At 39.8% G+C, this 12,403-nt stretch overlaps 1 protein-coding gene across 37 annotated transcripts in view; it reads right to left on the bottom strand.

The window, feature by feature from the left end:
• The window catches only part of EPB41L3 (erythrocyte membrane protein band 4.1 like 3), a 143,279-nt gene that overhangs the window by 25,200 nt on the left and 105,676 nt on the right, over positions 1–12,403 (bottom strand). For all 37 annotated transcript variants that reach the window (XM_032122447.1, XM_032122528.1, XM_032122545.1 and 34 more), the window contains 6 exons: positions 11,505–11,580; positions 9,736–9,954; positions 9,330–9,417; positions 5,674–5,826; positions 3,526–3,623; positions 2,014–2,189 (listed from right to left, as the gene is read on the bottom strand). In XM_032122447.1, the coding sequence (XP_031978338.1) occupies positions 2,014–2,189; positions 3,526–3,623; positions 5,674–5,826; positions 9,330–9,417; positions 9,736–9,954; positions 11,505–11,580 (810 nt within the window). The remainder of the gene's footprint in view (positions 1–2,013; positions 2,190–3,525; positions 3,624–5,673; positions 5,827–9,329; positions 9,418–9,735; positions 9,955–11,504; positions 11,581–12,403) is intronic.

Below are 12,403 nucleotides of genomic sequence, written 5' to 3'. Positions count from 1 at the left end.
CTGGTTTAGAAAAACATTTGAGATAATGCTGAAAACACAACTATGTCATGTTTCAGGAAACCAGAAGCATGTGCATACATTAAATAAACTGTTTACTTGAAATGAAGCTCATAGCTTTTATATGCGTACACATACATTCTGGATGTGTATACACACATTACTGTAGCTAATGTGTGCATTACACAGTTGTTAAATGCTAGCAAGCCATTAAAATTACTACTGTAGTAAAACACCAGGCCAAAAAAAGCAACGCGTTGCCACAGTTATCAGGCAGGAAACATAAGGAGAACCAGCTATGACATCAGCCATGGGGGTGGAAGAGATGTTTTTTTTAAAATCTGTCAGAATATAAAAATGCAGATCAAATGCAGATTTAGTAATGTGCTGCATTACAGAAAATGACAATATTGATATAACAAAGGCATAATACCTGAGAAAAAAGAAATGTAATCCTTGTATTATTGAGTACTAAAGTCTGCCAGTTAGGTGAGTTCATTATGCTAAAAAATTCTGCAAAGTGATGACGTTCAGTTCAGTGGACCCAACCAGAATATTTTAGGATGCAAGTGCTCAATAATTTACCAAATTTAAATATATAAAAATTATTTTGAAAGAAATAGTACCTTTACAGATAGAATGTAATCAAAACTTTAACATATGCCCAGATCCTACTCTTGACTATTGGGTAACTAATTTCTAAACCAATAGGATTATTCAAATTTATAAACTCACTCGCATCTGTAACAAATGACAGAGCCTGGGTCACAATGTAAGCACAATGCAGAATGTTACAGACACATCTGCATTATAGTAACACTAGTGAAGAGATCATAAGCATTGCCTAAAAAAACCTCTTTCCCCCATTTACACTTAGGCAAATTAACATCATAAAAACCTTGCAGGGTCTAACAAATGCTGGGTAAAGTGTTTCAGGTATCTCGTCTCTTGGGACTAAGTTTAGGAAGCAGGAGAAAGCAAAGGGAGTGGAGGGAGACATCTTGTTTAGATGTTACAAAAAAATAATGCAGAAGGATAATTTCTGCTTTGAAACACATGCACAGCAATCAGGTCACCAGTTGCTTGGTAACGAGCAAGAAGCACATCAGAATTAGAAGATTCCAAAATAATTAATGACAAGCAGCACCTTTAGAGGGAGAGAAAAAGGCTTGTCACTTGTACTTTTAAATCAAAGCTTCTCCCTGTCCCCACCACCAACTATACTCATTGCAATTTGTGATATTCTGCAAGAGAATTCACCTTTTTGTTTAATCTCTAATGAACCTGAGTTTAGTTTCAGTCTTTTTTTTCTACAAAAATAAACTACAAAACTATAACCTCTTTTTACTCAACAGCTGACATCAGTAATAGCTGATGGAAGTAGCTGATACTCTGAATTACACACTGATTTAACCAAAGCCAGCAGCAGAACCATGACCTCCATGAACCAAGGATAAAGAGAGTAAGGATGTACTATTAACCTATGTATGTTACTCTCCATCTCATACCTTCAAAAGTAACATATGAAAAAGTCTCTTAGTTCTCATCAGACCAGGATGTGAGGTAATTGGTATCAAGTGCTATTACTCAAGGGAAATAATTAATTTCTGGATCGTAATGAACTCAAGTGAAAAACCTACACAGGAGAAAAAACCCAGATTCAACCAAAACCCAAACAGTCACTCATGCAAACCCCGAAAAAGTGTTGAAACCTGACTTCCTTGGCAGGCAGGTCCATCCCATCCTTCCCCAAAGCAGGAAAGCAGATACAGGGCCAAGACAGAGGCTCTGTGAAGAGTGGTCTCCAAAGGACATCCTCCAGGCAAACACTTTGTAAGGACCACATCAGTACATTTAGCATGGAATTTCTCTACATCCTCCTCTACCCCTGCAGTGAACGTGCAGGTACTCACAGCCTCCACTCAGTTGAATCTCAAGGAGATGAGATGATGAGGTTTATACCTAATCTAAAGCAGTGATGGTAACTTTGGACAAAGTCAATTGAGAGGACCTTACCCCCATCTAGGCTGCGAGACATGGTGTAACGTTTACTGGAAGAGCGCTCAAAGTAAGGTGCAGGACGGTCTATGAGGGCACTGGCTCTTCTCGTCTGGGCCTGCGTCCGGCCGCTGTAGCGAAACTTGGAGCCCAGCGTGAGGAACTTCTTTGGAGGTGCTTCTGGCAGCAGGAGCCTAAAACACACCAAGCAGTGCACCTGTTATTCCCCCTCCTCCAAAATCAGTCTACTGTTTCTGCAGAGGAGAGAAGACGACTGCTGGGTATCACTGTCCATGGTCACCTGTGCCTCACCGGTCTGTGGCTAAAAGGGAGTCAAAGGATGCCCCTTATACAGCATGACAAAACCACTTAGCTAAAGCATTTGTAGATCTGAGTTCTTCCAAACGGGCAAGAATCACTCAGCTCCCTCATGCTTGAAAATCATATTTACTATTTTCTGATCACCAAAACTAAAAATAAGTGTTCCCTGTGTCAGAGGCCCCGACTGGGCTGAAATGCAGATGTATCTCTTCAAATTTAACACGGTGATGTTATGCTGAAGACAGGGCCAGAACTGATTGCCAGTGAATGCCAGGCAGCATTCATTCACAGGGGTGTAGACATTTTTCAGGTTAGAGCTCTCCCACCCTCTGTGTTTTGGACACGGTAGCTGGCTGAAAAAGCCATTCTCCTGCTATGGAGTCTATGCCTCAGACATTGATTTGTCATTAAAAATCAGAAAATACCCCAAAAATGCACACTCTGTTTCTCTTTAGATCTTTTGCTGGGAAGACTGCACTTCATATGAATGTGCAGACAGCCTGAACCAAGAGTTAAGAAAGGAGAGAAATTCTTCAGTACTCCCAAACATACCCCAAAGGGAGTTTTTAAGCACTGGACACCCTTAAAAACTGTTGAAAATCTCACCCTTTTGGGTTTCCCTTGTCACATGTCTTTTTAATTACTATCTTAGCACAAACTAATTACAGCATTTATTTCACTATCCCAAAGTTTTCTCAATTCTTCTTAGAAGTCAAAAAAAAAAAAAAAAAAAGCTGCAAAACTCCCTAGTAATCCAAAAATTACAGCTATGGGTTGGGTATTCTGGGCGAGCAAAAAATACACCACCTACTACTGTCTGTACTTTCATACATAATTAAATAAAATATCCTTTTTTTTAAAACTCTTTTTCACATCCCCCGGCAATCTTCCATATAAGTTGTTCTCCCTATGCAAGCTTATATGCAGTAGGTGCAGCAGAGTCCTTCATCTCTTTAATTATAGCAGCTGATAATATCATGGCACAGATAAAGCAAAATGATTAATTAGGACCATATGCTGATTTTAAGCAGTATCTATATGAAATAGTATGAATAATTTGGGTGCAACATCTCAAATTTTGAAGAAGCAATATCTTATCTGCTCAGAGGTACCTCACGATCAAAAAGACAATTTGATTTGAAGGGTTTTGTCTCTGCTGACAGAATTGATCTTTTTACATCACACCTTTAGGAAAAGAAATCCACATACCTGAAAAATGTATGGTGTTCAACACACACCTTCCATAAGCGCTTTGCAGCACGATGATTTGGCAACTTAAACCCAATAGTGCTTTCAAACTGCTCAAACTAGGTAGGAAAAAAGAATAAGTATATTTTTGATGCTGTGCATCTATTTTTAGACAGTGTACACAGGTTCATCTTCATTTCCTCCATCAACTCATTGCAAGGGTGCACGTATATGCTCATGTATATAACCACATATATACATATTCAACAGAAAGAATTCTGGGAAGGAGGCTGTGAGTGATAATCTACAGCAACCTTTGAGGATCATTTCTGGGGGGAAACACTGTTTATGAGCAAGAGATTTCTTACGGTGACAGTGATGTCTTATACCCTACAGTAACAAAGAGACCAGTTAAGACTTGGGAGACTTCTGAGAAAACATCATTCAAGTGTTTTAACTCTGTTGAATAAATTTCACCAGTTTAAACTACAGTGGGAAGCCTGGTAATAGCTGGAGGTGAACAATAGTCCTCAGGGACTGATTTGGTCTCACACAGCCTTAGATTAAGGAGATTTACAGTGAAAGTGCTACTGTTAGTAAATCACAGTGGTTAGAGCTAATTCATCTGAGGAGGATGAGGCAAGACAGGTAATTGAAAAGAGTTGTCTGGAGATACAAAGAGACCTTTTTAGATTGTGCTGCAAATTTACCCATTTCTGATGCAGAAGCTGTGCCAGCTGTATCTGCTGTAACATGTTGATGGCTACATGCAGATAGCTGAGTAGATAAAATAGAGTTGCTGTAATGGGGGCAAGGTAGGCAGAAGGGCACTTGTAAGGAAGTCTGGATCCCTATGGAAGCTGGCAGGGAAATAAGGCAGGAAACAACAAAATAATAAAGATGACATGTGGGATAGTGAATCACATTATCATCAAACGTAATTTGGACAGAGGCTGCATTGATTATTTTACACACAGAACTATGGCCTGGTCACAGGATGCTGTGTGCCAAGACCAGCAGAGCTCAACAGGGTAGCAGTGGTGGAGGGCTTCAGTGCAGGCATTGGGAATGCCAGTGACTATTTGTTTGGGTTTTTAAAATCAAACTCAAGACTGGAAATTTGGTTACTAAAACTGTGTCTGCTGAGAGGCAGGACATGTAGGTTTGTGGACTTTAGTTTAGGACTCTAAAAAAGGCTCAGGCTCGGTGGTGGGGGACCCCAGCGTTTCCCAGGTCATTTATGAAGTCAGTCCCAGAGACACTGGCTGCATTAGGGGACAAATGCCAGTCCTCATCTAAGTGATTTCTGTCCTGCTACACACTCTAAATGGATATGGGGTTCTCATCTATCACAGACCAATTATTGTACCATCATTTAAAATGGAAATCCTCCTTTGCCTGTGATGATCCTGAATTCCTCCTGAGGTTTTTCTTAAGAGTTATCACCTTATAGGCCAGGTTGGATGGAGCTTTTAACAACCTGGTCTAGTGGATGGTGTCCCTGCCCATGGCAGAGGGGTTGGAACTAGATGATCATTAAGGTCCCTTCCAACCCAAACTATGCCATGATATCCATGATTTCTGCGTGAGCGCATGCTCAGCCCATGAGGTCGGTATTTGCTTCACATCCGGCTGAGCCACGAGAGGGCACTCACTGTACGAGGTTTCACATCCCCCTTCTCCAGAGCCAGAACAGGAGCTCCTGTGGGCTTGGTAGGGCTAATGTGTGAAGCTACCCAAAATGCTGTAAATATACTGGTCTGGTATGTTTATAAAGTTTGGTATGGCCGGTCTACATCTCTCAGTGGGTGAGCTAAATGCCAATTTAATATGCAACATGAGGGAGGATAACAAGCTCTCCAAGAATAAGCAATACTGTTCTTAAATGCCCAAAATATTCATAACATGGATGAGCTTTTTATGTGCAGATGGCCATACTTATTCCTTATAGTAGTTCATGGATATAAACAGAAAAATACCAAAGAAGTTTTTTACCTGTATTTTAAAGAAAGTAGATACCTAACCTTTCATATGAAAATCAGCATAAATTAGGAAATATAAATGGAGAGGAATGTTAAAAGCTTATAAGACAAAACAAGTCAACAAATCAGTAAAAACTCATGTTTCTTCAAGAGGTTCATCCACTTAAGAGAATCAGGATGCCCTTACCTCCCCTGGTCGGATTTTGATGTAGAAGTTGTTCCTCTTGTAGGAAATTTTCAAAACCTTTGGCCAGGCAAATCTATTTATTCTGAGTCTGTCTCGGTATATCAAGAGCCCACTTGCACAGACTCCTAGCATGATTTCCACTCCTTCAGAATCCTGGAATGGCAAGCAATGCATTTTGTTGAGTATTTCTATCCTTGCATCCTACAGTACTACTGTATTCCTGTATCCTGTGTTTCCATCTGAGCTACATCTTTTTAATGCATCAGCTGTAGTGACCTGATTTCTGAGCGCTACCCTACTCACTGAATGCATTCATGCAAATAATAGTAAGGTTGGGCAGGGTGAAGGAAACTGAGGGTTTCCAATGTTTCCTTATGTTTTACAAAGACTCCAAAAGGAGAAGGGAAATTTTAGACGTCGTTAAAAGAATTGTATCAATCATATGGCAAAGTTTTATTAGCATAATAAAAAAGGTTTATTAGCATAAATACCAGATTGAAAGTAAGTATGACAGCATACAAATTTATTTCTCTTGGTATCACTCATCTCCATGACTAAGCCTTGTGAATCCTTAGACAGATTTTTCTTCTGTAGTTTGTTCATCTTGGCTTTAGTACGTTTGCTAGCTTCTTTCATGCTCTTGTGTCTTTGCTCAGTATTTTCACTTTGAAATGCCCAGTGGGCATAAAGTTGGGCATTTGGACCAGAAAAGTTTCTTTTTCAAAAGTGTGCGACTGTGCCTGTGCTATAACCTACGTTTGACAGGAGGCTGTAGCTCAGACACATTAGCACAACAAAACATTTGTCCGCAATCTTATCAGAACATACACATAAATATGTATTTTTTTAAGTAAGAAATATAGATTTGTCTTTCCTATAGAAGTCTTCACATAGTCTAAAACCAATCTTCATTATCTTCCACCACTGTTGTGTTCATTTAGCTAAGTACCAGTACGGATAGAGAAAAAAGAGTCCCCTTTAAAGTACTGAGTTCTTCACAAATCATTTTTAAATAACCTAAGGTCACAAAAACCTGATAGCAGAAGCTATGAAGATGTCACCCTATGATAATTATGAAATTAATCCATCATTTTCCTCTGGTTTTCTCAGCCGGCCATCTTTTAGGCTCTTGTTGAAAAACTGGTTACATTTCAAGACCAACGCAATGGTATGCATGGTCAGTCACGATGAAACAGCTACAGCACAGCTTGAAATGAAAAAAAGTTTTAAAATCACAACATAGAAACAGTGCCACAAAGTCACTCCAGTGTTAGAAAACACACCAACAGAGGACATATGTTCCAACAATGATGGTACCATCACTTAAAGATACTTTTTCTAAATACAGCTCTTGTGTGGTATCACCATCAGGCACTACAGAAAAGACAAAGCTAATTTTTTTCAGTGTACTTCAGTTTCACTTTCCTAAGCAAAGAGCAATGTCTAAATACAGTGATTACATTCCGAAAAACAAAGTCTCATTGCAGTAATCACACTGCCTGGGGAATGCCTGAAATGCAAGTGTGCTCATACATGGCACATTTCTGCAGGTGCCATCCTTTTTTCGATACACTTTCTCAAAAACTTGTTGCGAAATGCCTTCTTCCCTCATCTCCACCATCGCCGCAGATCTAGGTTTATTCAAGACTTCTGTTACTTGTTAGTGTCAGAGACTGTTTTCCAATGTCATACTACTAGTGTAAAACGAAATCTGAGTAAAAGAATTTGGCTTTTTTCAGGAGCCATGTGGTTATATGGGACAGAAACCTGTTAGCTGTAATGTCCGAGGCACATCCCTTTAGCTCTGCATATGGATGGGGGGGCTTCCTCAGAATGGTGACAGCCCAGAGGACAAATCTGTCTATTTGAACACATTTTTCATCACAGTCTTGCATTGGATAACTGAGAACTACTTTTAATGGGAGCTGGTGAGTCAAACGTGTCCAACACCCAAGATATTGGCACAGCCTTAATGAATTGACATTTACATAGAGACATTTGCCACGGCACGACTTCCAAAAGGGATGCACAGAGACACTTGTTCCCTAGTCTGACACCATCAAATCTCACTGGCAGACCTAATTAAAACTAAACATGACTCCTCACGCAGAGTCTACTTTTCCCACCTTCAGCTCAGCTTTCAAGATGACCGTCGGGTTTCTTAATCCACAAACAAACACAACATGGTCACCACCACAGCCTTTTAAAGTTAAGAGCATCAGTTTGGAGAGAGATTAACTTTTCTACCAAGTTCTCTCGCTCTGAGTCTTTCCATATGAAAAAAAGTAGAGCAAACCAGGATACTAATACTTTTTTAGGAAAGAATAAATAAAATGGTTATCTTATAATATCCCATCTTAAACCTCACAGCTTTTCCCCAATGTTCTGAAAAAATTCTTAGCCCTTAATGCTATGTTATGCAAAATCTTCAGTAACAAAGCCTGTAACTTATTTAAAACAGTAATCCACTTGGTTGCTGGTTTGCGGATTTCTTTGCATCAGAAAAAAAGCTATTGAGTGACATTTGCCAATCCATTTCTCTCTGCTCCAAATGTGCCTCAAGACTTTGTATGTATCTCCAGGAAACAGGGAAGGCAGTGGCATCCCTCCTAGTAGATGTTGCCTATTGAGCTGTACACAGATTCTTCATTTTCAGTGAAGGCAATTAACAGAACACAAAAGACTGCCTTGAATTCTGTAACACACATGCACAGCTCCTATGAAATGCCCCAGGGATACAGTTGCAGGCTCTTTCAAGATCTGAGCTGCAAATTTATCTCAGTTCTTGAAAGGATGTAGCTTGAAAGCTGCAGCACAAAAACAGGCTCACAATAATTTGACCTTTACAGAAAACACAGTTCTCTCCACAGGGCAGAATTCCTTGGTTCAATATTCATTTCCCAAGGATGCTTGCTAACCTCAAAAATGTTAAAATCCATTAGTCTTACTCTGCAGAGTGAAGAAAACAATAGTAATTATTTGGAAAAAAAACCCTAAAACAAAAAACCAGACACCCAACACAAGGCTAATAGGTGGCTCTCCCAAGCCACAGTAAGAATGACCATGTTTTATTCATAACTTAGGCTGCTGATGATTAGAAAAACTACTTGATCATCGAGAATGTTTCCAGGAGAATTACTGCCCTCCCTGTCAACCGCAACAACCACACTTCAAGAAAGAGACAAGCTGCTGTCTCCCCATTACCATCAATCTGATTAGGTCTCTAGCACACCTAAATAATTGCTTGAAAGTCCTTTGCAGCATAGAAATGATCTCCTATCCAGTTAAGATAGCATAGTTGGCCTTATTAAACCAGAAAATGTAGCTGAATTAAATGACAATTGACCAGGCTCTGGACAGTTTCTGAAATCCTTCCTCATCTCTCCATCCATTCAATATTTTCCTTCCAGATAGCATTGTTTAATCAACACGAAAGTTTATGTGCAACATCTTTGAATCTATAGGCTAAATTATGTTATGGTTAAAAGATATATTTACACTTATCCCGTGAGTCACCTTTCCTCATAATGACACATGATTCATCCCACAAAATTCCTGTCTCAAAAGCACAAGAAAAAATAAATCAGGGAGTTCATGCAGATTCAAGTACTATGCCACAGGGGAAATATGGCCAGTGAAAAAACCAAAGTACATACCTTGGCATGATGGAGATCTACTCCATACATTGATAGTTTTTTGGCATTCTCCAGGAAATGCATCTCAGCTTCTGCAGGTGTCATTCCCCTGTGGAAAAGCAACCAGTTCTAGCATAAATATTAAGAAAACAGAATTAAGAAAAAGAAAATCCAGCAGCTGGAAAACATTTTCAGCCTGTCAGAACTACAGCCATACCCCTTGGGTAGCTGGGTACCTACCAGAGCCACAGCTCTAGTGCAGACCCTGTTACCTCTCATGCTACAAAGCCCTTCTCTATCCAAAGACACACAGAGAGGAGTCTTGCCAGAAGAATATTAAGTACACCACTGCAGAATTTAACTTCTCCTGATGCACCAGGACAGTACCTGAAGCAGGCTAGAGCTCACACCGATTCCCTCTGCTTACCTGTGGCTCTTGTGCAGCTCGATCACTTTGTCCTCCAGCTCTTTAGTGTGGTTTGGCGCAAAGCGGAATTCGCTGATGTAGTCGCTGCCGTACTCATCCGGGTCGTAATCGCCGAGCTCTGACTGCACGGTGTAGGAGCCCAGCAGGGCCAGCGTGACGAACGAGCAGGGCAGCCGGCCCGAAACAATGTCATCTCTCAGCTGCAAGCAGAGGTAGTACCTGCAAGGGAGCACCAAAGCAGCTCAGACAGGGCTCCTCCACTGCTGCCCCCAAAGATGTGCCACCCGAGCACTGGAAAGAGGCCTCGGTTCCATTAGGAATTTGCAGACAGCCAAGCCCAGAGCTTTTCAGCCATTTACAAGGACAATAATAATTTTGTAAAAAACAACCCAAAAAACCCCAAAACACCAAGCTCTTGCCTAATTTATCAGTAGGAACACCTAATTTATCTTTACACAGCAGCATGGAGATCTCTTAATAAAACAGGCTATTACTTTGTTTAATGACCTAGAAGAAGAAATACCCATTAAGCATACTAGATTTCTATCATAAATCACTAAGATATAAAACTACTGGATAATTCTTTAAGGACAAAAAAATAATTTAAAACCTCATATACTGTTCATTTAAGAATAGCTGAACTCCAAGTCATTCAAAAAACGTCAGCTGTCTCTTTAGCAACCTGTTGTGCTTTCTCAAAAATACATTTAAACAGTAAATGCCGTTAAAACCACAGAGATATGCAGTGAAAGGTTTCACCAGATAGATGAAAACAGAAAAAAAAGTGAAGAGCATTGGTTTGGTGGAAAAGGCAGAGTTCCCAGGGGAAATTTAAGAGTCAGAAGAGGAATAAAGCAATCCTTTCCTTTGGAAGTCCTCTGCTCAAGTGTGAACTTTTGGCACACTGTCTTTCTGCACAGTACCTACCACAGGGACCCTGATCTAGGCCAAAGGCTTCGTGCTACCTTAAAAGCAACAAGTAGTCCATAAAGCACTGAAGGTTAAAAATATTCAAAGGTTGCAAAATGTTGCAACAAGCTGGGGAACAGTTTGCTGATGGCACAAAAACTCATCATGGCTCAAAGACTTTGTGCCTCCTCCCAAGGAGGACATCAGGTGAGGTTTTGCTCTTTTTTTTTGTTGTGGTTGCAATCTGAATACAAAACCAGAGAGCAGAGGTGTAAAGTGGAGAGCTAAGTGACTTTGAGAGCAGGGAGCAGCTATTCATTACCACCATATTGTCTATTCCATGCACATTGGCTGCTTACTTTGTTAAATGATATACAAAATTTGCCTGCATGCTTATTCTCATCTGTCCTGGTTTCAGCTGGGAAAGAGTTCATTTTTTCCTAAGTAGCTGGTTCATTGCTTGCTCTGTTTTGGATTCAGTATGGTCATGATTATCTCACCACATTATCTCACTTCTTTCCTCTCATAGTTATGATTTTACTTACAGTAATAACTTGTTACCACTGGCAAAAATGGGCATCATGCATTTTTGGGAAAATTAAAATCAACTCTAAGGAATATGCATATTGAAAAAGCTTAGAGGTTTAGGGTTAAACTATACAAAATACTTCAAAACACAGAGGATAGACACTGTTCACACTGTCTTTTCTGTCAAAGCTTTGCATATTTTCCATAAGCTCAGATGAAAAAGAAAGACAATGAGAATATAACATGTTTCTTTTCTTGGATAATTAGACTGTAAGTGCTACCAGGAGCAGCTTTTAAGCCACTTATAAAAAGGTATTTAATGTTTAAAACACCTGGTAATGTCTTCAGATAGCTGGGCAGGATCTGGAGGGTAGAATTTCACATTAAATGCAAACTGCCAAGCACCACCTGGAAAAGAACACAGATTGACTGAAAGTATACTGCAAGTGCAAACAGAGATGCTCATGTTATTCAATCACCAGCAGACTTAAAAATATCCCAGACAAGCAATTAATAAGAACAGGTTTTTAAATATTTTTCCCACATGTCATACTGAAGATACTGTCTGTATTAGATGAGATTTTACAGCTTTTTTCTTATTTAGTAGGATTTCCACTGAAGTGAGGACACTGAGTGAGTAGTAATTTATTACTAATACTAAAAAAACCCCTCCGTCTGAGAACAAGGTTTATTGAAAGAAAGCACCACACAGTCTGTACAAGCTTTAAAAACCAATAACCCAAAACACAGAGGTGCTGGAAACACCACAAGCCAGAATACAAATGGGCTCTGGAGCAGGGTGATGTGCCGAGGCCTAGCTGCCCAAATCAGCTCACAGAATCCTCTCAGAGTGCTGCCTCAGCACATAGGTCCTTTCTTCAGCAGACATAAATTACTGTGCAGACAAAACTGCAAGGACAAACACAGAGAGTATGACTGAAAAAATACATAGCACTGGGGAACACTTATTTAATTATTTCACTAAATTTAGTTGACCCACGGGATGGATACTGGTTTGTATCACCAGAGTTGGCAAAATTATTTCTGGAGTGCTGGCTCTAAATGTTGTAAAGAAATAATATCAAGATTTTAAAAAAGAGTTGAACGTGGTATGTAAATATAGAAGCTATTTTGAAAAAAAAAAAGGTTGGTTACACTAGCACATGACTTGAATGCAAATGAAAAGCAGTAACAAAACCCCAAACCACACTGTTCTTACAAGCAACAAGGA

This window comes from Corvus moneduloides, chromosome 1 (genome assembly GCF_009650955.1).
Source record: "Corvus moneduloides isolate bCorMon1 chromosome 1, bCorMon1.pri, whole genome shotgun sequence".
Lineage (NCBI taxonomy): Eukaryota > Metazoa > Chordata > Aves > Passeriformes > Corvidae > Corvus > Corvus moneduloides.
This window is presented reverse-complemented; position numbering and strand designations above follow the sequence as displayed.